General features: G+C 46.3%; 1 protein-coding gene across 2 annotated transcripts in view; it reads left to right on the top strand.

Annotated features, from left to right (window-relative positions):
* Positions 1-21956, top strand: part of LOC145360276 (ATP-dependent chromatin remodeler CHD5-like) — a 102609-nt gene that overhangs the window by 54496 nt on the left and 26157 nt on the right. For both annotated transcript variants that reach the window (XM_080215403.1, XM_080215401.1), the window contains exons 15-26: positions 899-1036; positions 3328-3449; positions 4739-4912; positions 5011-5152; positions 6902-7033; positions 8323-8440; positions 11285-11409; positions 13040-13268; positions 16039-16208; positions 17933-18107; positions 19640-19726; positions 19828-19916. In XM_080215403.1, the coding sequence (XP_080071529.1) occupies positions 899-1036; positions 3328-3449; positions 4739-4912; positions 5011-5152; positions 6902-7033; positions 8323-8440; positions 11285-11409; positions 13040-13268; positions 16039-16208; positions 17933-18107; positions 19640-19726; positions 19828-19916 (1701 nt within the window). The remainder of the gene's footprint in view (positions 1-898; positions 1037-3327; positions 3450-4738; positions 4913-5010; positions 5153-6901; positions 7034-8322; positions 8441-11284; positions 11410-13039; positions 13269-16038; positions 16209-17932; positions 18108-19639; positions 19727-19827; positions 19917-21956) is intronic.

A 21956-nucleotide genomic window follows, 5' to 3' on the forward strand; every position in this document is an offset into this window, starting at 1 on the left:
TGAGTTATTCTGTATTGCAGTCATGGTGGCACAGTGGTTAGCACTGCTGCTTCACAGCGCTAGGGACCCAGATGTGATTCCGGTCTAGGGTGACTGTGTGGGGTTTGTACGTCTTTCCCCTGTCTGCGTGGGTTTGCTCCGGGTGCTTTGGTTTCCTCCCACCGCCCAAAGGTGTGGAAATTAGGTGTTGGGTATTGGGGATAGGGTGGGGATTGGCCTGGGTAGAAGGTGCTTCTTTGGAGAGTCGGTGCAGACTTGATGTGCCGACTGGCTTCCTTCTGCACCGTAGGATTTCCATAGACTCGAATGGGCTCAGCTGGCAATTTCATTTTGTGCATTGAGCCCTTCCAGCCAGGGCACTTCAGATTTTATCACTGGCTGTGTGGCATTGACTGCACTCAGCTGAGATCAGAGTTTTGGGTAGTGCTGTGGGTGAAGTGGGAGATAAATATGCTGGGATTCTCACTCCTGATCATTATCCAATGATGTCTGTTGGGATGGTTTGGGTGGGGGCTGCTGTGGGTCCTGGCTGCGATGCCCTCGACATTTACACTTGTACAAAGTGGTTGCTTGGACGAGGCAATGGAAGGGGACTCAAACTGTTTCCACTAATTTCTGGAGATGAGGGAGAGATAAAAGGTAAAGTGGTTTTATTCTTTCTTTGTGGGATCGTGAAGTTGTAACTGGGAACAGGTAGCCAGAATGTTGAATGTTCTTGGTGATGCAAAGTGGGAGAAATTTATCATCCCCAGAGTAATATACTGACATCTAAAATCAATGCACTTGTCCCTGGTTCTTGAAGTTTAGTTTGTCTTTATTCGTGCAATGCTGCCCCATTCTTCAGCAGAGTTATCAGGATGTTTGGGATTGATAATGGGAGAAAATGTTTCTGTTTCAGAGTGAGGCGCAAATAAAGTTTCACGTTCTGCTCACGTCGTATGAGCTGATCACTATTGATCAGACCATCCTGGGATCAATCGACTGGGCCTGTCTTGTTGTCGATGAAGCTCACAGGTTGAAAAATAACCAGTCCAAAGTAAGTGTGACGTGATCTTGCTGCTCCTGGGCTATAGGAGAGGACTGTCTCCCTGGGAGGGAGCGACAGGAGTCCACAATCTGGTGCATTTTGTTGGGAGGGGTGTGTCTGGAGGGCTGTGCATGGAGATGGGGCAAGGGGGCGGGAGGGGGGAATAGGAGGGGTGGATGGATGGAGCTGCATATCTTGCTGACATTCAATGTTGAGGCTCATAGGTGAAGAATAGTAACTTGTTTCCAGAGGTTTACCAAAATCGCTGAAACTTGTATCTAATGAATTGTCAACAGCGAAATAAGGAGGTGGGGGGATGGATTAATAAGCAGTATGTGTTAAACTGATCTGTACTACATGTGCAGGACTGCAGAACTGAAAAGGCTTATAACATAGAAGGTGGCCATTTGGTCCATTGTTTCTGTGCTGGCTTTTGCTCAGTAAGCCCAATGCTCCAACATGTGTCCATAGGTCTGCCTCTGATTCAAATGTTCATGTAATTTTCCCTTTAAAGTTGCAATGATCTTCACCTCAAATTTTCCATGTGGCAAAATGTTTCATTCTCCAAAAAGCCCCTGTGCAAGGAGATTTATTCCAAACTTGCTCCTTGCTCCCTAAGACAATTTTAAATTGATCACTCCCTCGTCACTGACTCCCTACGCTGAAGGAATACTTCATCCTGATCACTCTGCCTCAAGGACATTAATCCTTTCCTTTGGCACAAGGTCTGTAACCGCAAGCTGATTGTCCTCTGCTTCCCAACTCCTGGCATTCTTGGCTCATGAGTCTCCTCTCCTGATGCTGATGCTGTGGGGATCGCCCATTTCTCCCATTTCATACTGTGTTCTGGTCCTCCGTGACCACCACATGGAGATTTCCATATGTCCATGCATGCGCACACACGCCACCCACACACATTCTTTCTCTCTCTCCCTCCCCGCACCTGTCCCCAGCCCACCTCTCCGCTGAGATGTAGCAATTTCAGTTGCTCCTCAGATACAAAGTTCTGCAACTCCAAAGCTTTACCTTTGTCACACTTCATGCCACGATGCTGCGCCAAGTGAAAAGGTGGATCTCTTGATCCCCGTATCTCTCACTACGAGACAAAGGCTTCTGAACAGCCACACTTTTCCTTCCAGCTTATCAAATGCAGGCATTGTTAGTCTAAGCCCCCACTAGAATCACTCTCCAATAAGAATCAAATTCCTTCTAATCAGTTCACATAAGCATTCATTTTTGGTGAGTAGTTATTAGCAGCCAGTGCTCCAACCCCACCAAGAAGAGCGATATGTAATGCCTGGAACCAGGAGGGCCCTAACCGAGACACCCGGAGAGCTTGGAGAAGGTTTATTTTCCCTGGAGTAGAGAAGATTGGAAGAAAACTTAATCAGCGTGTTTAAAATTGTGAAGGGTTTAATTGTCATTAAGGAGAAACGGTTTTCACTGGCAGAACATTGGGTAAACAATTCCAAAGAAGCAGAGATGAAGAAAGGAGAGAAATGTGGTTACTCAGCCCGTTATGATCTGGAATGCACTACCCGAGAGGGTGGTGGAAGATTCCAGTTTTGATTTGTGTTACAGGACATCTACTGTCCATCCCTAATTGCCCTCGAGAAGGCCACCGTCTTGAATCTCTGCCATCCATGTAGTGTAGGTACATCCACAATGCCGTTAGGCAGGGAGTTCCAGGATTTTGACCCGGCAACAGTGAAGAAACGGCAATTATATTTCCAAGTCAGATTGATGTGTAACTTTTAAATGGGAATTGGATGGATGATATGCTTGAAGGGAAAATATTTGCAGAGCTGTGGGAAAAGGGTTAGGATATGGTTCAAATTGGGTCATTCTTCCATCCATGATGGGCCGTATGGATGTATAATTTCAATAAGAAGTCTCACATCACCAGGTTAAAGTCCAGCAGGTTTATTTGGTTGCACAAGTCTCAAGCTTTCAGAGTCGACTCCCACTCACCTGATGAAGGGGCAGTGCTCTGAAAGCTTGTAGCTTATGCTACCAAATAAACCTGTTGGGCTTTAACCTGGCGTTGTGAGACTTTTTACTGTGCTTACCCTAGTCCAACGCCGGCATCTCCACATCATGTATAATTTCAAGTCGTGCCTTTGGTGGGCAGGTGGTGGTAGGGAAGAAGGAGAGACCCTGAAAATCACTAGAGCCATTCAACAGCTTATCAGCTGAAATTAAAATGTGGGTGTGGGTCATGTGGTTCTGTTGATTCTGCCCTTTGACCTTGTATATCTGATTGTGAGGAGTTGTTCATTTTTTAGTATTGAATTTTCCAGTATTTTAGGGTGCTAAATGCTTACAAGATTGACTACAAGCTGCTACTGACGGGAACACCACTGCAGAATAACCTGGAGGAACTTTTCCACTTGCTGAACTTCCTCACTCCTGTACGCTTTAAGTAAGTTTCATTGATTTTAAAATGTTAATCTACACACCACCTGGTAGCAGGTATGAAGTGGTAGAATGTATAAATGCAGAGATAGACAAGCAAGTAGCAATGACAGAGTTGATTGAATGGGGTTTTTAACCTCCTGTCGATTGAGGTAAGAAGTCTCACAACACCAGGTTAAAGTCCAACAGGTATATTACACCGGCATCTCCACATCATAGATTGAGGTAAACAGATGAGCTCATGTCAGAACTGCAGAGGATACTTTTTGCATCTTCTGCAGGTTAATTTTCTGCCACTGTCCCCTGGAACCAGGAGTGGGTAGGTTATAACAGACTCAGTGAACAGCCTAAACTATAATGGGGAGGAGGGTGGGGGAGTGGCTGTAATGGTGAGGAAGGGATAGAAATTTTTGTGATTTGAGAGGAGAAACAGGGCTGTAATGGAGAATGAGATACAGGGTTGGGGTGGTAAAAGGGGATTGTAATGAATTGAACACCTGTTACACATGCAGCCTGCATAGAAAGGAAAGTCAGGTGCGGTGTATGTGGGGACTTGATTCATGCTTGCTTCCCACCTCTACCAAATTTCAGTTTGATCTCCATTGTTACACTCAGACAATTGTGATGCCTCTTAGCCAAGAGACAGACCCCCCCCATAGTGCCCTTTCCATTCCTTATTTATTTATTATCATCACAAGTAGGCTTACGTTAACACTGCAATGAAGATACTGTGAAAATCCCTTAGTTGCCACACTCCAGCACCTGTTTGGGTACACTGAGGGAGAATTTAACATGGCCAATCCACCTATCCAACACGTCTTTCAAACTGTGGGAGGAAACTGGAGCACCCAGACCAAACCTGTACAGACATCGCACAGACAGTGACCCAAGCCGGGAATCGAACCTGGGTACCTGGCACTGTGAAGCAGCAGTGCTAACCGCTTGGCCACTGTGCTGATGTGGAGTGCAAACTCATTGCATTGGAGCTTTGCCTACTGTCTTGAAGCCTGGGATGCTGCATTGGAGCCATCTTGCGCCACAGCACTGCTGCCCAGGAGGGCAGAGTTTGGAGAGGGTCTGAGGGTCTGGAACACAGGTGGTGTGGACAGGTTCGGAAACAGTGCGAGTGACCTGGTTCTCCAGGTAACCCTGTCTTTGACAAACAGGGAGTTTAACTTGTCCAGCCGAGGAGCTGGTTTGAGAAGGGGTTATGGTTGGATGGGTCTTCAGCAGACTGAGTTTCAGCACCAGGAGCTTGAGGTGACAGCACCAGTGACTGTTCCTATTTTATTGCAGCAACCTGGAGGGTTTCTTGGAGGAATTTGCAGACATCTCAAAGGAGGACCAGATCAAGAAGCTTCATGATCTCCTGGGCCCACACATGTTAAGGCGACTCAAGGCTGATGTCTTTAAAAACATGCCTTCAAAGACAGAATTGATAGTTCGTGTGGAACTTAGCTCTATGCAGAAGTAAGTTGGGAAAACCAAATAGCAAATCTGCATCTGGGTGCTGACAGTGCACCCTTCCTTGTGTTCTGCTTCTTATCTTTGTGTGTGTGTCCTTGCAGGAAATACTACAAGTTCATCTTGACCAAGAATTTTGAGGCACTGAATTCGAAAGGCGGTGGGAATCAGGTGTCATTGTTGAACATCATGATGGATCTGAAGAAATGTTGTAATCATCCATATTTATTTCCAGTGGCTGCAGTGGTAAGTATTGAGGGGGCAGAAAAGGGGGCTCCAAGGGGGCTGGGAGAGTTGTGCATACGCCCTCGCTCAGGACAAAAGCAAAATACTCTGGATACTGGAACCTGAAATAAAAACAGAAAATGCTGGAAATCCCAGCAAGTCTGACAGCATCTGGGAGAGAGAATAGGGCCAACGCTTCGAGTCTAGTTGACTTTTCATCAGAGCTAGGGCTAGGGCTCTGACGAAACATCACCCAGATTCAAAATGTTGGCTCTATTCTCTCTCCACAGAGAGGCTGTCAGACCTGCTGAGATTTCCCAGCAATTTGTCTTTGTCCCCGAGCTTAATGTCACTTTGCTTCAGTTCATGTGTGGATTCAAGCCTGTCCTCAGAGACCTGCACAAAATTACATCAGATTTACAGCCTAGAAACAGTTCTTTTCATTCATGCTGGTGTTTGGGCAGTAAATTAACCACCTCTGGCCTCTGCCATTTCCTTCTATTCCTAATGTTTGTTTGGTTTACCCCTCAAGTGCATCAATGCCTTTGGAAATTGTGATTGATTCTGGTTAAAGAACACGTTCGTGCAGTAGCTGGAGCACTTACATTCTAGTGACCTGGGTTTGCATCCAGCACTGACTGACTGAAGGAAAATCTGTTCCCTCTATCAGGATCATAGTGAGATGTGTGGAATATTCCCAAACACGAGCAGAACAAGCCGGCAGTCTAATGGGGTGTTGTACAATACAGGTGGCATTGAGGTGTTGTGTAGTGCCGATAGTGGAGTCATTAATTGCTCCTAGATAAATGAACGAGATAGTGTGAGCTCAAATCTCACCAGGGTAGTTTGAGGATTTGAAATCATTTCTTTAAAAAAAAACCGGTAATATTAATCTGCTATCAGTAAAAGTGACCATGAAGCTGTTTAAAGGACCCCAAATTATTTACTTAATGGGATGGAAACTGGCTTTCTCCTCCGGGTTTATGTGAACCAGCCCCAACAGGCCACTCAGTTGTTTTATAGAATCATAGAACCCTTCGGCCCATTGAGTCTGCACTGAACACAATCCCACCCAGGCCCTACCCCCATATCCCTACACATTATACCCACTAATCCCTCTAGCCTACGCATCCCTGGACGCTAAGGGGCAATTTCTTAGCACGGCCAATCAACCTAACCCGCACATCTTGGGACTGTGGTAGCACCTGATTTTTCAGGAAAATGTTGCTGCTGTCCTGGGAGTTGAATAGTGGCCTTTTCAGTGACATCCACATCCTGAGGATTGTCAACAGTCTGATGGCTACCAATAAACTTAAAGTTAAAATTTATTTATTAGTCACAAGTAGGCTTACATTCACACTGCAATGCAATTGCTATGAAAATTCCCTAGTCACCACATTCCATCGCCTGTTCAGTTAAACTGAGGGAGAATTTAGCATGGGCAATGCACTTAACCAGCACATCGTTTGAACTGAGGGGGGAAACCGGAGCATCCAGAGGAGACCCACGCAGACATGGGGAGAATGTGCAAACTCCACACAGATAGTGACCCAAGGCTGGGAATCGAACCCAGGTCCCTGGCGCTGAGAGGCAGCAGCGCTAGCCACTATGCCACCGTGCTATCCCAAACTTTCCCGAGGAAATGGTGCTTCTTGGAGAGCACAGAGGACCCTGCCCACATAGTCTGTGTGCAGATGGGCAGTTGTGGGATCTAACTGTGCACCTTGACACCTATGTTAATGTTGAGTGCTACTTTGCTGGTGTTGACAGGAAGCTCCAGTATTACCGAATGGATCGTACGATGGGAACTCGCTGGTGAAGTCATCCGGGAAACTGATCCTCCTGCAGAAGATGTTGAAGAAGTTGCACAGTCAAGGCCACAGAGTGTTGATCTTTTCTCAGGTAACCTGGGTGGGGGGGAGGTAGCTGCTGTAAAGTAGGAAACACAGCAAGATCCCAAAAACTGCAATGGCATAATGAGCAATTAATATGTTTTGTGATGTTGCTTGAGGAATAATTATTGGCCAGCTCGCTGGAGAGAGCATCCCTGCTGTTCTTTGTATTGGTGCCTAGAGATCTTTTATGTCCACCTGCAAGGGCAGAGGGGGGATCTCTGTTTAACACTTCCACTGATAGTGGCACCTTTGATGATGCAGCACTCCCTCAGCACTGCACTGGGACAATTTAGTCTCAATTTTTGTGCTGGAATCCTGGAGTGGGCCTTGAACCTATAATATTTATTCTGACTCAGAGATGCTACCAATGAATCAAGGCTGACGCCAACTGATGCATTGAATGGGATTCCTTTCTACCTCCCCTCTGCCACCCCCATCTCAAATTTATCCGCAGGACTTCTATCAAGCACTGCAGTCATCTTTATCCCAAAGGACGAACAAGACTAGACACTCCACCCTCCATCCATCCTCCACCTACCCTCCACCCTCCCCCTCCCTATTCCCAAGCAGCTAGTAAATCTGTTTGGCTGTTAAACACATTGACTATGCTGCTGAGGCAGTACTGGCTGGAGGTGGAGAACTGGAATGAGCCTCTGTGGTCCTTGGTGAGGGAGGGGACATTTATCCAGAGCCCTGCTCCCTGCCCAGTGAAGCCTCCTGGAAATGTGAGGAATAACCATGGGTGTTTTGGCACAGGCAGTCAGCCTTCTGAGTTCTGCCCAATGTGTCAGTTTGTAGTAGTCCTGTTCAAATCTCACTCCAGAGCCATGTAATCCAGGCTGCCTCATTTGAGTGCCGTATGGAGGGAATGCTGCACTGCCGGAGGTGTTACCTTTCAAATTAGACTTTAAGTCAAGGACCTGCCTTGCTATCTCAGGTGGGTTTAAAAGACCTAATGGCATTATTGGAAGGAGAGCAGGGAAATTCTTGGTCTAACCAGCATTTAATCTTCAACCAATGGCCCAGAAAGGGTTGATTGGCCTTCTCTCTGTGCATAGCAATGAGATAGGTTTTCCCATGTTACAACAGTGATTACAATCCAAAAGAATTCGTTACTTCAGAGGGAGCGGATGCAGTCATGGAGGCATTTGAGTGAGCAAGAAAATGTAAATCTCAAGGAAGTGCGAGATTAGGAGCCAAAGTAATCAACGGGCAGGATAGAGAGACTGGGATCTGGTGTGAATTAGGATTGAGGGTTCCCCTGCTGTGGGTAAAAGTGCTGTTTGTGATTGACAGATGACTAAAATGCTGGATCTGCTGGAGGACTTCCTGGAGTACGATGGATACAAATACGAGCGGATAGACGGAAGCATCACTGGTAATCAGCGACAGGAGGCCATTGACCGGTTTAACGGTGAGAGGGTTTTCCTTGCTTTCATGTGGATGTTAGAAAAGCAATAACATTCCTTTCACTCAGTGACCCTGTTGAGTACTTTGTGACTAAGGAGTCCCCAGGTCTGATGAAATAAGAAACTTCCTTCCAACTACAGCAGAATACACCCAAAACTAATGGAAGGGGGATGGAACTGTAGCACTTTGCTACGATATTGCATCCAGTTTAAAGTTGTCAAGGTCTTCAAGAAGATTCCAAAGGGATTTGTTAAGATAGCAAGAACAAGAAGCTTGAAGTTTGTGAGGGGATGAGAAAGTAAGGGCTCTTTACGCTAAAACAAAGAAGGTTAAGAGGAGATCTGCTAGAGGTGAGCACAGGAGGGAAATTATATTTTTAGCATCCCTGAGGGGATGAACTTAAAATAATCACCAAAGGAATGGTGTCAAAGCTTGGGTGTAGTTTTATAATGCAGTCTGGTTATAAATTGGAATCACCATCAATGCGAAAAGGGGATACTACTTGTAAAAAAAATCTTTAAAAAAGGATAAGGGGAAAGGATCATGAATGTGATTCAAAAGGGTAACTTGTGTCAGAAGGCCAGTATAGGCAGGCTGGGCCAAGTGGCCTGCTTCTGTGCCATCTAGAATTCTACGTGACTGTGTTTGAACAACCCAGCACCACACAGCTGCTTATGAGTTGAGCATTTGACTTGTGGTGGTGATCTGTTATCGTTGATGTAGTGTATGTAGAGGGGGGTAGGTCATTCAGCTGTTTGAGCCCTGTTCTGCCATTCGATGAGATCATGGCTAAATTGTAACCTAGTTCTATCCATCTACTTCGGCTCCATGTATCTTAATGCCTTTGCCTAGCAAAAGACCTATTGAAGGGAAATTTAAAATGATCAGTTGTGTTCACATCTGCTTTTAGTCTGAGTTCCACATTTCTTAACAGCCCTCGTGTGAATAACCATTCCTTAACTTCACTCCTGGCTGATCTGGCTCTGATTTGAAAAAAATCAAAACCTCCCCTTAGCATTCTATTTTCCAGGTGTACATAATTGTTCCTCATTATTTAACTCTTTAAGTGCTGGTTACATTATAGTGAGTACAACCACACTGCATTTCTTTCTAGAGTGTGATGTTTAGAACTGTATGTGATATTCCAAGTGTGGACCTACCAGGGATTGATTTGTGTCTTTGTGGTAAACTTTCTCCTCTTTATAACCAAGCCTTCTAGTTAGCTTGTCTTGAGTTATAATCCAGTTGTCTTTTGGATTTTTTTTTTGTATTCAGCTGTGCCCTTTTAGAGGGGTATTATTCACTGGATGACAACATTTTGCATGCAGTGTCTTTGTCTCCCTCTCCCTCTCCCCCTCCCCCTCCCCCCCTCGACAAGGGCAGGAGGGAAGTTGGAGGAGTTTCGGAAACTCCCTTTTCCCTGTATTCCCCTTACTTAACCTTTTTCCAGTATGTGTTGGATTCACTGAGGGGATGTGAAAGCATCATGTTTGGTTTTGAATTTTCTCTTTTCCTCTCTGTCTGCAATTCTCCTGAATTTCCCTCCTGGTAGCACTGGCCCCCCCCTGGGAGAATGGAGTGACGTGGCAGCAGTCACCCTACCTTGCCCTGTCCTTGGTCAGGTCATGGGGCCCAACTCAGAAGGGAGATTGCCAACGCTTGATGCCTGTGGGAAATGATGGACAGGGATCAACCAAGCTGACTGAGCCTGTACCCCCACAATCAAGATGCGAGCTCCATCATGATTAGATGGCACTCACTGTACCACCACCAAAGCCCCCAAACCCTTTAGTCCCCACCAGCAATCTCAACTACCTAGGAATGACAAGAAACCAGATAAAATCCAAGACCAGCCAATGATAAGATCTGGAAAATGCCTTTCTGACCCCCTTGAGGCAATTTGATCAAGTTAAGGAGGTGACTGGCATTCCATCTCCCTTCTGTGAGATAGCTTCTACCCTGATGAAACTGGCTTACCGTGTGAGCGGCAACTCTGCTATCCTCTGGGTGAAGGAGAACAGTAGACTAGTTAATTTTGTCCTGTCCTGGTGTAACTAATACATTGGTCTCCTGGTTGTTGGCAACCTAAAACACTGGATAATTTCTCAATAGAAGGGCAATCGACCCCTTTAACTATCTGATATACCTGTGTCAAATCATATGACTAAAGTGAATAGAACCACTTTTTATTCACCAGTCTGAGTAACTGAATCATTATCTTTGCTTTCTGAATGGCACAGAGGGTTCGGAGCCAAAGTGTGTTGGTGATTGCAAATCACAATGATTGATGGTGGAATAGGCTCAAAAGGCTGAATGACCTATTTCTGAACCTATGTCAATTTCTGTGCCTCCATATCGTCCACCACTTGCTCAAGGTCTTGAAACAACCCCAACAAGGAAGTGACAGTGAGAAATTTAGTGGGTGAGGTGGCAAAAGGTCATTGAGAAAAGTATAAAGAAAGTAGAATTTGGGTGGCATGGTGACACAGTGGTTAGCACTGCTGCCTCAGCGCCAGAGACCTGGGTTCGATTCTCAGCTTGGATCCCTGTGGATGGAGTTTGGACATTCTCCCTGTGTTTGTGTGGGTTTCCTCCCACAGTCCAAAGATGTGCAGGTTAGGTTGATTGACTATTCTAAATTGACTCTAGTGTTGGGATTAGCAGGGTAAATATGTGGGGTTATGGGGACAGGGTGGGATTGTGGCCGTAGCAGACCCAATGGGCTGAGTGGCCTCTTTCCGTACTGTAGGGATTCTAAAATGCTCCCTGGTTCCTGTGACTTTGCACACATTTGCAGGTTTCGTGAATGAATGCTCATCCATCTCTTTCTCTCTCTTGCTCCCCACAGCTCCTGGAGCCCAGCAATTCTGTTTTCTCCTGTCCACGCGAGCTGGGGGACTGGGCATCAACCTGGCCACCGCAGACACTGTTGTAATCTATGATTCAGATTGGAATCCCCACAATGACATTCAGGTCAGAGCGCACTTTACTTGAGTCTGCAGAGTAGGACTGTTCCAGAATTATTGGATTTTTTTTTGTGTAGTCCCTCTGTAGGATTTGACACTCTGGCATTGGGGTTTTATGGCAGAAATGGAGGCCAAGAGTTCAAATCCAGATCCAGATCCAGAAGTTCTTGCAATATGTGGGTCAATACCAGATAACCATGAAAACACAGCAGTAAAAATCCAACTGATTCATTAATGTCCTTCAGGGAAGGGAACATGCCATTCTTCCCAATCCGAACTACATGTGACTCCACTCTTAATCTGATTCTTGAACACTGCCAGTTGATTCTTAATATCTCTTGGAGCACAGTGCAACTCAGAAAGGGCAATCAATGTGGTTTGACCAATAGCACTTCTATCTCCAAGAACAAATACTTTTATTAAGGTTATTTGATGTATCCTGGATCATTTGGAAAGAATGGGAGTCAACAACAGAGGGCATCTGTGGGCTGGTGTGTGATTCAGTTTAAAACTTCAGAAGTAAGAAGCTGGTATCTGTAGAAATGACAATGAAGCTGTCAAACCATGGTTAAAAACCCAACTGATTCACCTGACATCCTTTAGGGAAGGAACCTGCAGCCCTTACCCAGTCTGGGCCTACCTGTGACTCCAGTGCAAAACCAACATGATTGACCTTAACGCTGCTTCTGCAGTGGCCCAACAAGCTAACAAGCGTTACCATTGGTTCAAGAAGTTGGTCCCAACACCACCGCCTTCCCAGGGAAATAAAGTGATCAATAAATGCCCAAAACCTGAATGTTTTTTTCAAAAAAGTGCAGATTGGTGGTTGGTCTCTGTACATTATCTGGCAGTATTAGGAGTTTATTTTCTGCATCTGGTCTCTCATCTCCTCAATCTGCCTGTTCAGTGGAAATGCAAAACTGAGGCTAGGTGCTGCTTCACAGGGAGGAGAAATCCGAGCATGAAATGTCTCTGCACTTCCTAATGTCCAGAGAAAGGATTCCAGGCTGTATGATTGACTTGGGATGCTGCTGGAAGCAAGAGATGGGAAGGGATGCACAGGAGAAGTATTCAGTACAGATTGGGAGGGATGGAGCCGTGTTTAGGGTGAGGGGGAGGGGGGGCAGTGGAGCTGAGGGAATGTTCAGTAGAGGGAGTTAGGACTTGGGGCAGTGTTCATTGGAGATTGGGATTGGTGGAGTGGGGAAATGTTCATTGGAGGAAGTTGTGGGGGTGGGGCAGAGTTTGGTGGGGGGGGTGGGGGAGAGTTGGGTAGGAGAGAGTTTGGTGGGGGGTTGGGGCAGAGTTGGGTGGGTGGGGCAGGGGGCAGTGTTGGTTGGGTGAGTGGGGTGGGGGGGTCGGGGGGCGGCGTTGGGTGGGGGGGTCGGGGGGCGGCGTTGGGCGGGCGGGGGGGGCGGCGTTGGGCGGGCGGGGGGGGCGGCGTTGGGCGGGCGGCGTTGGGCGGGCGGCGTTGGGCGGGGCGGGGGGGCAGCGTTGGGTGGGCGGGCGGGGCGGGGGGGGCGGCGTGGGGCGGGCGGGGCAGCGTTGGGTGGGCGGGCGGGTGGGGGGGGCAGCGGGGTGCACCTGTTCAGTGGAGGAGTTCAAAAATCAAATCAAATCCAAACTTTGTCCTCCAGGCCTTCAGCAGAGCTCATCGTATCGGGCAGAATAAAAAAGTGATGATCTATCGCTTCGTGACCAGGGCATCGGTAGAAGAACGAATCACGCAAGTGGCCAAGAAGAAGATGATGTTGACCCACCTTGTGGTGCGGCCAGGCCTGGGCTCCAAGTCTGGCTCACTTTCCAAGCAGGAGTTGGATGATATCCTCAAGTTTGGCACAGAGGAGCTCTTTAAAGATGATGAAGGTGAGAAAGTGAAGGGTGGTGTGGCAGAGTGGGCGCAGAGGCAAATGTGACATAGGACCAGGGTGGGGTCAAAGGAGAAACTACCCCTCCATTATTGAAACTTGACCCACTAGTCATTATTGAGAGTTACCCTGTGGTTCAGTACAGTAGGAACATGGTGGTGGTCATTCAACCTCTTGAGCCTGTTCCATCATTTAATGAGATCATGGCTGATCTGTACCATAGCTCCAACTACCCATCTTGGATCCACGACGAGTAAAAATCTACTAATCGCAGATTGTCTATACAAGCTGCAGTTTAATATGGAGCCTTACAGACTGGAGGGTCACTGATGTGTGATGATTCAGTTGATGTCAAGTGTAGCAGTGTAAGGTGTCTCAGTGCCTAGGTTAGGGATCAAGATCAGTTAGTGATCCCTCTACAGTGTGTGTGCTGTTTGGGTTTATGAACCCACTAGCCCTCTGCACCAAGGCTGACGCACGCAGAGCCAGTCTATTGGGTGGGTAGAGGATGACAAGCACTTGTGGTATGGTGTGGAGGAGGGGGGTGGTGGGGGGCGGTATGGTGTGGAAGAGTGGGGTGGTGGGGGCCGGTATGGCGTGGAGGGGGGGGGGTGCGGTATGGCGTGGAGGGGGGGGGGGTGCGGTATGGCGTGGAGGAGGGGGGTGCGGTATGGCGTGGAGGGGGGGGGTGCGGTATGGCGTGGAGGGGGGGGGATGCGGTATGGCGTGGAGGGGGGGGGTGCGGTATGGCGTGGAGGAGGGGGGTGCGGTATGGCGTGGAGGGGGGGGGTGCGGTATGGCGTGGAGGGGGGGGGTGCGGTATGGCGTGGAGGGGGGGGGTGCGGTATGGCGTGGAGGGGGGGGGTGCGGTATGGCGTGGAGGGGGGGGTGCGGTATGGCGTGGAGGGGGGGGTGCGGTATGGCGTGGAGGGGGGGGTGCGGTATGGCGTGGAGGGGGGGGGGGTGCGGTATGGCGTGGAGGGGGGGGGGTGCGGTATGGCGTGGAGGAGGGGGGGGCGGTATGGCGTGGAGGAGGGGAGACAGACGGTATGGGGTGAGGGGTGGGGGACAGACTTAAATTCTGAGGAAATGCTAAGGAAGTCTGATTTGTTTTCATTGGAAATGAAAAACTTGAAGTGACTTTACAAAGAATTAGGAGGAGAAGTAGACCATTCGGCCCCTCAAGTTTGCTCTGCCACTGAGTAAGATCATGCATGGCTGAACTGATTGTCACCTCAACTCCACTTTCCTTCTCACGCTCTATACCCTTTGAATCCCTTGTCAATCTATCCAACTCAACCTTGAAAATATTCAATAACCGTGCCTCCACCACACTCTGGGTTCCACAGGCTCATGACCCTCAGAAAAAAAACTCCTTATTTCTGACTTAAATGAGAGATCCTTTACTTTCTAAACTATGTCCTCTAGTCCTGACCCACCCTGTCAAATCCCCTCAGGGTCTTGTATTTCAGTAAGATCACTCTCGTTCTTCTAAATTCATGTCCAAAATTTCCTCATAAAATTACCCCCTCGTCCCAGGAGTATTTAGAATGAGTCATCTCTGAATTTCTAATGCAATTATAACCTTAAATAACGAGACCAAAACTGTACACAGTACTCCCGATGTGGTCTCAGCAACGCTCTGTACAACTGTAGAAAAACATCTGTATTTGTATAATTCATTCCCCTTGCAAGAGATGATAACATTCCATTTGCCTTCCTTCCCATACCTGCAAACTAACTTTTGAAATTTGTATACCAGACCAACCAGGGCCTTTTGTACCACTGCTATTTCTCCCTACTTAAATAATAATCTGATTTTTTTAATTCTTCCTGCCAAGTGGACAAGTTCACATTTTCCCACCTTATTCACCATCTGTTAATTAGTTACCCACTCACTTAACCTATCTCTGTGGAGCAGGTTTAAGGGGCTGAATGGTCTCCTGTTCCTACATTCCATTCTTCTAATCCTTGAAGAAAAATGATACATAAAGCCACATCATATTACTGCAGTGAAAACAGGCCACTCGCTCCAATAGGTTGATGCTGTACCTATCTTATTCCAATTCATCTAACGCCATCAACATCCTTTTTTAGTAGATATTTTTATATGTATATTAAAAGATATGTATTTTCTAGCTGTGTAAGAGATGTAAAGAGAGCATAATGTGGGTAAGTTTAAAAGTTTAAATTTTCTTGTAGGTTTTATTATAACACAGGAGTGGCACTGTGGTTAGCACTGCTGCCTCACAGCTCCAGGGACCTGGGTTTGATTCCCAGTTTGGGTCACTGTCTATGCGGAATTTGCAAGTTCTACCCCCGTCTGTGTGGATTTGCCCTGGTGCTCCAGTTTCCTCCCACAGTCCAAAGATGTGTAGGTTAGGTTGATTGGCCATGCTAAATTGACCCTTCGTGTCCTGGGATGCATAGGTTAGAGAGATTAGCAGGGCAAGTATGTGGGGTTACATGGCTAGGGCTTGGGTGGGACAGTTGTCGGTGCAGATCCGATGGGCTGAATGGCTGCCTTCTGCGATGTAGGGATTCTGTGATTTTCCATGAAATCAGTAACTCTGGACTTTGGAATGCGAGAGAGAGAAGAATTATGAAACGGGGGAGCAGTAGTGTGTTTTTCAGGATGAGAGAAGGAATGAAAATGATTATAAGTCAGTGACCAGCACCCAGATGGTCAGTCAGTTTACAGCCTGGTCGTTCTGACATGCTCCACCCCAAAAGAACCGAGCGTGTTGATGGTTGTTTTTAACTTGCAGCTGAGAAGGAGGCTGAAGAAATGAGGATGATCCATTATGATGACCGGGCCATCTCCAAGCTGCTGGACCGAAACCAGAATGCGACAGATGACGCTGACATTCAAAACATGAATGAATATCTCAGCTCTTTCAAGGTTGCTCAGTATGTGGTGCGAGAGGAGGACGAACAGGTAATGACCCTTCCTTCAGCCATTAAAGCCCTTGAGAGCTCGGTGGGGTGAGACTGAGCAGCAGAGTTGGAGACAGAAGGTTCATAAAGAAAATAGCAGAGCAGGAGCAATCTAATAATGAGAAAGTATCAGGGAATCTGAAACTTCCACTCTCAGCGAATCTGCCTTTTGTGAATCGCACCAAAGGGTTGGAGTTTGGAAGGGATAAAAGGAGAAGGGGATATGGGCTTACTTGGAAAGGAGAGATGGGTAGAATTGGTGGTAAAGGATGGGGTGATTTGTAAATTACCCTCACTTTCTACATGTTGCAGCAATTAATGGATCTCAGAACTTCCCATGTGGTTTGAAACCAGTGATTCTTTTAAGGGTGTAGTCATCCTTGTAATCTACAGTAAGAAGTCTCAACACCAGGTTAAAGTCCACCAGGTTTATTTAGTAGCACGAGCCTTCAGAGTGCTTTTTGGAGATCCTCTCCACTTTGAACTGGCAGTTTGCGATGTCAGTGGTAACCATGATGTGGAGATGCTGGCATTGGACTGGAGTGGGCACAGTAAAAAGTCTCACAACACCAAGTTAAAATCCAACAGGTTACATTTGATGCATTTGCAGTTATCCCCCTCCAGTAAACCTGTTAGATTTCAACCTGGTGTTGTGAGACTTCTTACTGTGCCCATCCCAGCCCAACTCCAGCATCTCCACACTCTTGTAATGTAGGACATACTATACAGCTTTAATTTAAACACCTTCCAAGCATTCTGGTTTAATGAGACAAACAAGGACAGTAATTTAACAATTCCTTTATTTAACACTTCTAGTACCAACTACCAACTCAAACATACAATTGCAACTCATTAACTCTTTACTGAAATTTAACTAAACATCAACTTTAACTATTTAAGTGAAAATAGATACTACTGTGTTTCGGAAAACCTTGGCCAAGAAATATCCTCGATGTAGAATCTATCTCCTTGTTCTCAGAAGCATCCTTCAGGGTACAAGTCTTATTGTGATGGTTGGCCTCCAAGTTATCACTGGCAAACAAAGGCTCACGTGTCTCTTTATCCACGATTCTCCATTCTTTTCTGGAAGATTCTATGTCATCCAGCCAATGAATTGATCAAAAACCCAATTGCATCATTCGATTAGGCCAATCAAATGCAGGCAGAACAGTAGCATTGGTCACCTCAGGCCCCTCATACCTGGACCCCTTAAGTGCTTCTTGTTTACATTCCAGTGCCCAGATAAGGAACACTGGCTCCAAGGGTCTGTGCAGAACTTATCCCTGCCAAGGACAAGCTGTTAAAATCTGATACCTTCTGTCTTTTGACAAATTCTAAGCCACTGGCCATAAGAAATCCCAGCATAGTGAAAAAACAACTTTAAAGCCACTATTGCCAATATTGTTGTTAAATTATTATTGCAGCTGTTTTTTCTCCATCCACAGACACATTAACCTTTGTACACAAGTGTCAAGATTTTTTACTTAGTTAATATCCAGAGAAAGACAACCACCCCCACCCGCAAAAAAAAGCCTTGTTTTTTTACCCCTGATGTGCATCTCTGGGAAATGTCTCTTGCATCAGTAATGATTTAGGTTCTAGTGCAGCTTGGATTAGTGAGTATTTATATTGTAGGTTTCATTTTAAGTTCTTTGCTTTAAATTGACTCTTGTGAGTGGTTTCATTTGAAGGCAGTTGATCTGTTGATGGTTTTGGATTGTTTAGGAGGAAGTTGAGAGGGAGATTATTAAACAGGAAGAGAACGTGGACCCTGATTATTGGGAGAAGCTTCTCCGCCACCATTACGAGCAGCAGCAAGAGGATCTTGCCAGGAACCTCGGCAAAGGCAAACGCATTCGCAAACAAGTCAACTATAATGATGCCTCCCAAGAGGATCAAGGTATTTACCCACACAATAGAAATGGTAGAAAAATGGGCAGTGCAAAACAGAGGGCTTGCAATCAAACATTTGACTTTGTGAGGTTCTTCTTTTCCCTCCTGTAGCCTTGTCAGTGAGTCTTGTTAGTGAGTCTTGTTATATCATGACTACTGAACCTAAAGACTCATTACGTTTTATGGTGACCCCATTACCATAGCAGGAATGGGATGAGGCTGGGTATGTAACATTCCTTCATGGGGGTCCTTGAACCACCCTCCACCTACCCCACCTTGGCTTGTGTTCCATGTCCCACTTTCCTTTGACGCTGTTGGGATTTGATTCCTTGGAACCTGAGCCCAAACTCATCCAGCCTCGTGACCATGTTCCAGTCGGGATATGCCAGGATATGGACTCAGTTTGATTTCCCATCTAGTGCGCAATCCTGTGAACTGCAGAGTCCTACCCACCTGCCACCCTGACTGAATCCAGCCCATTTGGTAGTAGCTGCTTGCTGCCTGAACCGGGTCTGCTTGCTCAGCTATTGTCCTAATCTAGCAGCAGTGAGATCTGAGGACCTGAGATAAAAGGGCAAAACAAAATATATTCTGAAAACGAACCCAATATTGATTCACTCACATGTAACAGGTTCAGAGGATGACAACTAGACTTGTACCTACTTAAAGGCCTATAGTTACCATGATAGGTTGAGCGAACTGAGTATTAATTCAAGAGTGACAGACTCCAAAAGGAGTTGATTGAAAGTTGGTTACATAGACAATCATTGGCCTTTGGCAATAAGGGGGCCGAGTGTGATTCACCACAGCTATTAAAATAAGAAGTTGGTATGGATCCTGTGACCAGTGCCGCAGGCTGGCCGGGGTCTAGGCAATGTGTAGCTATGTTTTGGTGGCAGGCATGTTTGTCTCTGGATTCAAGCCACACTCTGGAGGCTTGAGCCTGTGATCCATGCTTGTACTCCGATTGTGGTTCTGAGGGAGTGCTGTACGGTCTGAGGTGCTGCCTTTTGGACGAAATGTCAAATTGAGGTCCGGTTTTGCTCTCGGGTGGGTATGAAAGATCCCATGGCACTATTTTGAAGTAGAGTAGTGTGCTGACCAATATATATTTCTCAAACAACATCACTGAAACAGACATTGTTGTTATCGCATTGCTGTTTGTGGGATCTTGCTATGCGCATATTCCTACCTTCCAACCATGACTTCAAAAAGTACTTAATAGATTGTAAAGTACTTTGGGATACATCCTGAGGTCATGAAAGATGCTATATAAATGCAAGTTCATTCTTTCATGGTCACTAGGTCAAAGTGGTATTTCCCAAGTTTTTTTTAACAAAACCCTGACTTTGCTTTGGGTTTTATTTTTATTTTATCCCAGGCGATGGTATAGCTCTGAGTGGGAGGTGCTGGGTACCCATGATGCTCAGTTGCATTGTGGTGTTATGGGACAGGCTCAGTGCTCCAATTGGCCATTGCCCCATCCACCCTTTCTGCTTATCCTTATTCCTACTCGTCCTCCTGTTCTCTCTTTTCCAGAGTGGCAAGATGACCTATCGGACAATCAGTCTGAATACTCTGTGGGGTCAGAGGACGAGGATGAAGACTTTGAGGAGAAGCCTGAAGGTGAGGGCTTAGCCATGGCTCCCTTTCTAAGTTAGGGCTCTGTTGGAATTGTAAAGTTGTATTGATGCAGAACTTTCAAATCTGAAATTTTTCCTTTTCAGCTGGGAGACGGCAGTCACGGAGGCAACTTAAATCCGAAAGAGACAAGCCCCTCCCACCCTTACTGGCGCGAGTTGGTGGGAACATTGAGGTAAAAACATCTTCCTTAAATTTTTTCCTGTGTAACCTTTTGATAAAAATTCCCAGGCGACAGCAGAAGGTTAGATACCGAGCACAACTCTTTCTACACTGTCCCTGTAAATCACTGCTAGGACAGATACAGCACGGGGTTAGGTACAGAGTACATCTCCCTCTACACAGTCCCTATCAAACACTCCCAGGACAGGTACAGCATGGGATTAGATACAGAGTGAAGCTCCCTCTACACTGTCCCCATCAAACACTCTCAGGTCAGATACAGCACGAGGTTAGATATAGAGTAATGCTCTGCTTTTATGTCCCATCAAGTACCCATGAGAACTGTTGCTAAGCCTTTATGTTTATTTTTAGTTGGAGAAGATTATCAAGTGATGTAGAGCTAAGGATGATAAATAGAGGTGACGTGTGGATTTGTCCTGATCTAATTGAATGGAAGAACAGGATTGAGGGCCTGAATGGCCTCCTTCTGTTCCTATCACTCAATGTGTTCTCAGGTAGTGCCCACATTTCTGAAGCAAGAGGATTGGCTCTTGGTGTTTGCTCTGGGTATTGATTGGCTGTTAGCAGTCCAGGGAGAGAAGGGGAACATCTCTCAGCCATTTCAGATAGGAGCAGGGAGATGTTCTCAGTCACATTGAACCTATTACCCCAGTGTGGGATGAAGAACTGTTCCTGCCAAGGAAGCTGCTCAGATAGACAATGGACATCTGATGTAGATCTTCCCGTACTATCAACGGACAGGATGTAAAAGGCTTTGTTAAAATACATGTGGGGAATCAATCAGTCAGACAGCCCAGGGATAGCCTGGATAGTTACTCAGTGTAGAAACCAAGAGATAGTGAATTTGTTACATGTCTTTATTGAAAGCTGGTGGGTTGTAGTTTAAAAACCCAGCTGCTCCATTAATGCTCTTTAGGGAAGGAAACTCGCCATTCATTCCCCTGCTTTACCTGTTCTGACCTCCATGTATCTCCAGTTCAGCAGCACACTCTTGTACAGCCCTGGGGGAATGGGTAGTAATAAATCCTGCCATGCTCACACCCTGAGATTTCCAGCTTTCCACCTTGCAGCATGCATGTGTTGCTTTGGAAGAATCTGGAGTGGTGGGGAAGGTTGGTATTTATCTGGAGCTTTCCTGATTGAATCAGGATGGGCGATTGGTGTGGGGGCAAGGGTTAGTCTAGAAAATCAGAAAATTAATGCTCATTCAAAGATCAGCTTGGCCCATCACACTCATGGTGACCATAACAAGACCATTAGGAACAGAAGTAGATCGTTCAGCCCATCGAGTCTCCACCATTCAATGAGATTATGGCTGATCTGATGTGATAATCCTCAACTCCACTCTCCCGCCTTATCCCCGTAACCCTTGATTATTTACTGCTTAAAAATCTATCGTGGCCTTGAATATAGTTAAAGACTCAGCCTTTACAGCCCTCTGCGGTAAAGAATGGGAGTGATTGACTGCCCTCTGAGGTGAAATTCCTGCTTATCTTTGCCTTAAACGGATGACCCCTTACTCTGAGATTATGCTACCTGCCCCTGCACACTCCCACAAAGGGAAACAACCTCTCAGTATCTACCTCATCAAGCCCCCAAGAATCCTATATGTCTCAACAAAAATGCCTCATTCTTCTAAACTCCAATGAGGACAGTCCCAACCTACTCCATCTCTTCTCCTTTGTGGCTGAGTAGGCACCAAGTTTCTGTGAAACTCTGAGTAGGCATCAAGTTCTAGAACTTCTTCCCTAAACCTCTCCATCTTGCTATCTCGTGTTCCTCCTTCAACACAGTCTTGCCAATCTATCTCTTTGACCCAGCCATGTTCTTTAGTATCCCCTCACGTGACTCAGTTGTAAACTGTGTTTTGTAATGTTCCTGCGAAACCTCAGGGATGTCTTTATGATATTAAAGGCACTTTATGAATACAAGTTGTTGTTGTTGTTGTTGTATTCACCTTTTGCCTGCTTAACAAAGGAAAACCTGGAAATGAAGCCGATTGTCAGATTTGAAGGAATTCTAGCTTGGCAAT

The sequence above is a fragment of the Carcharhinus amblyrhynchos genome, chromosome 30, assembly GCF_965287045.1.
Source record: "Carcharhinus amblyrhynchos chromosome 30, sCarAmb.v2.hapA, whole genome shotgun sequence".
Taxonomy (NCBI): domain Eukaryota; kingdom Metazoa; phylum Chordata; class Chondrichthyes; order Carcharhiniformes; family Carcharhinidae; genus Carcharhinus; species Carcharhinus amblyrhynchos.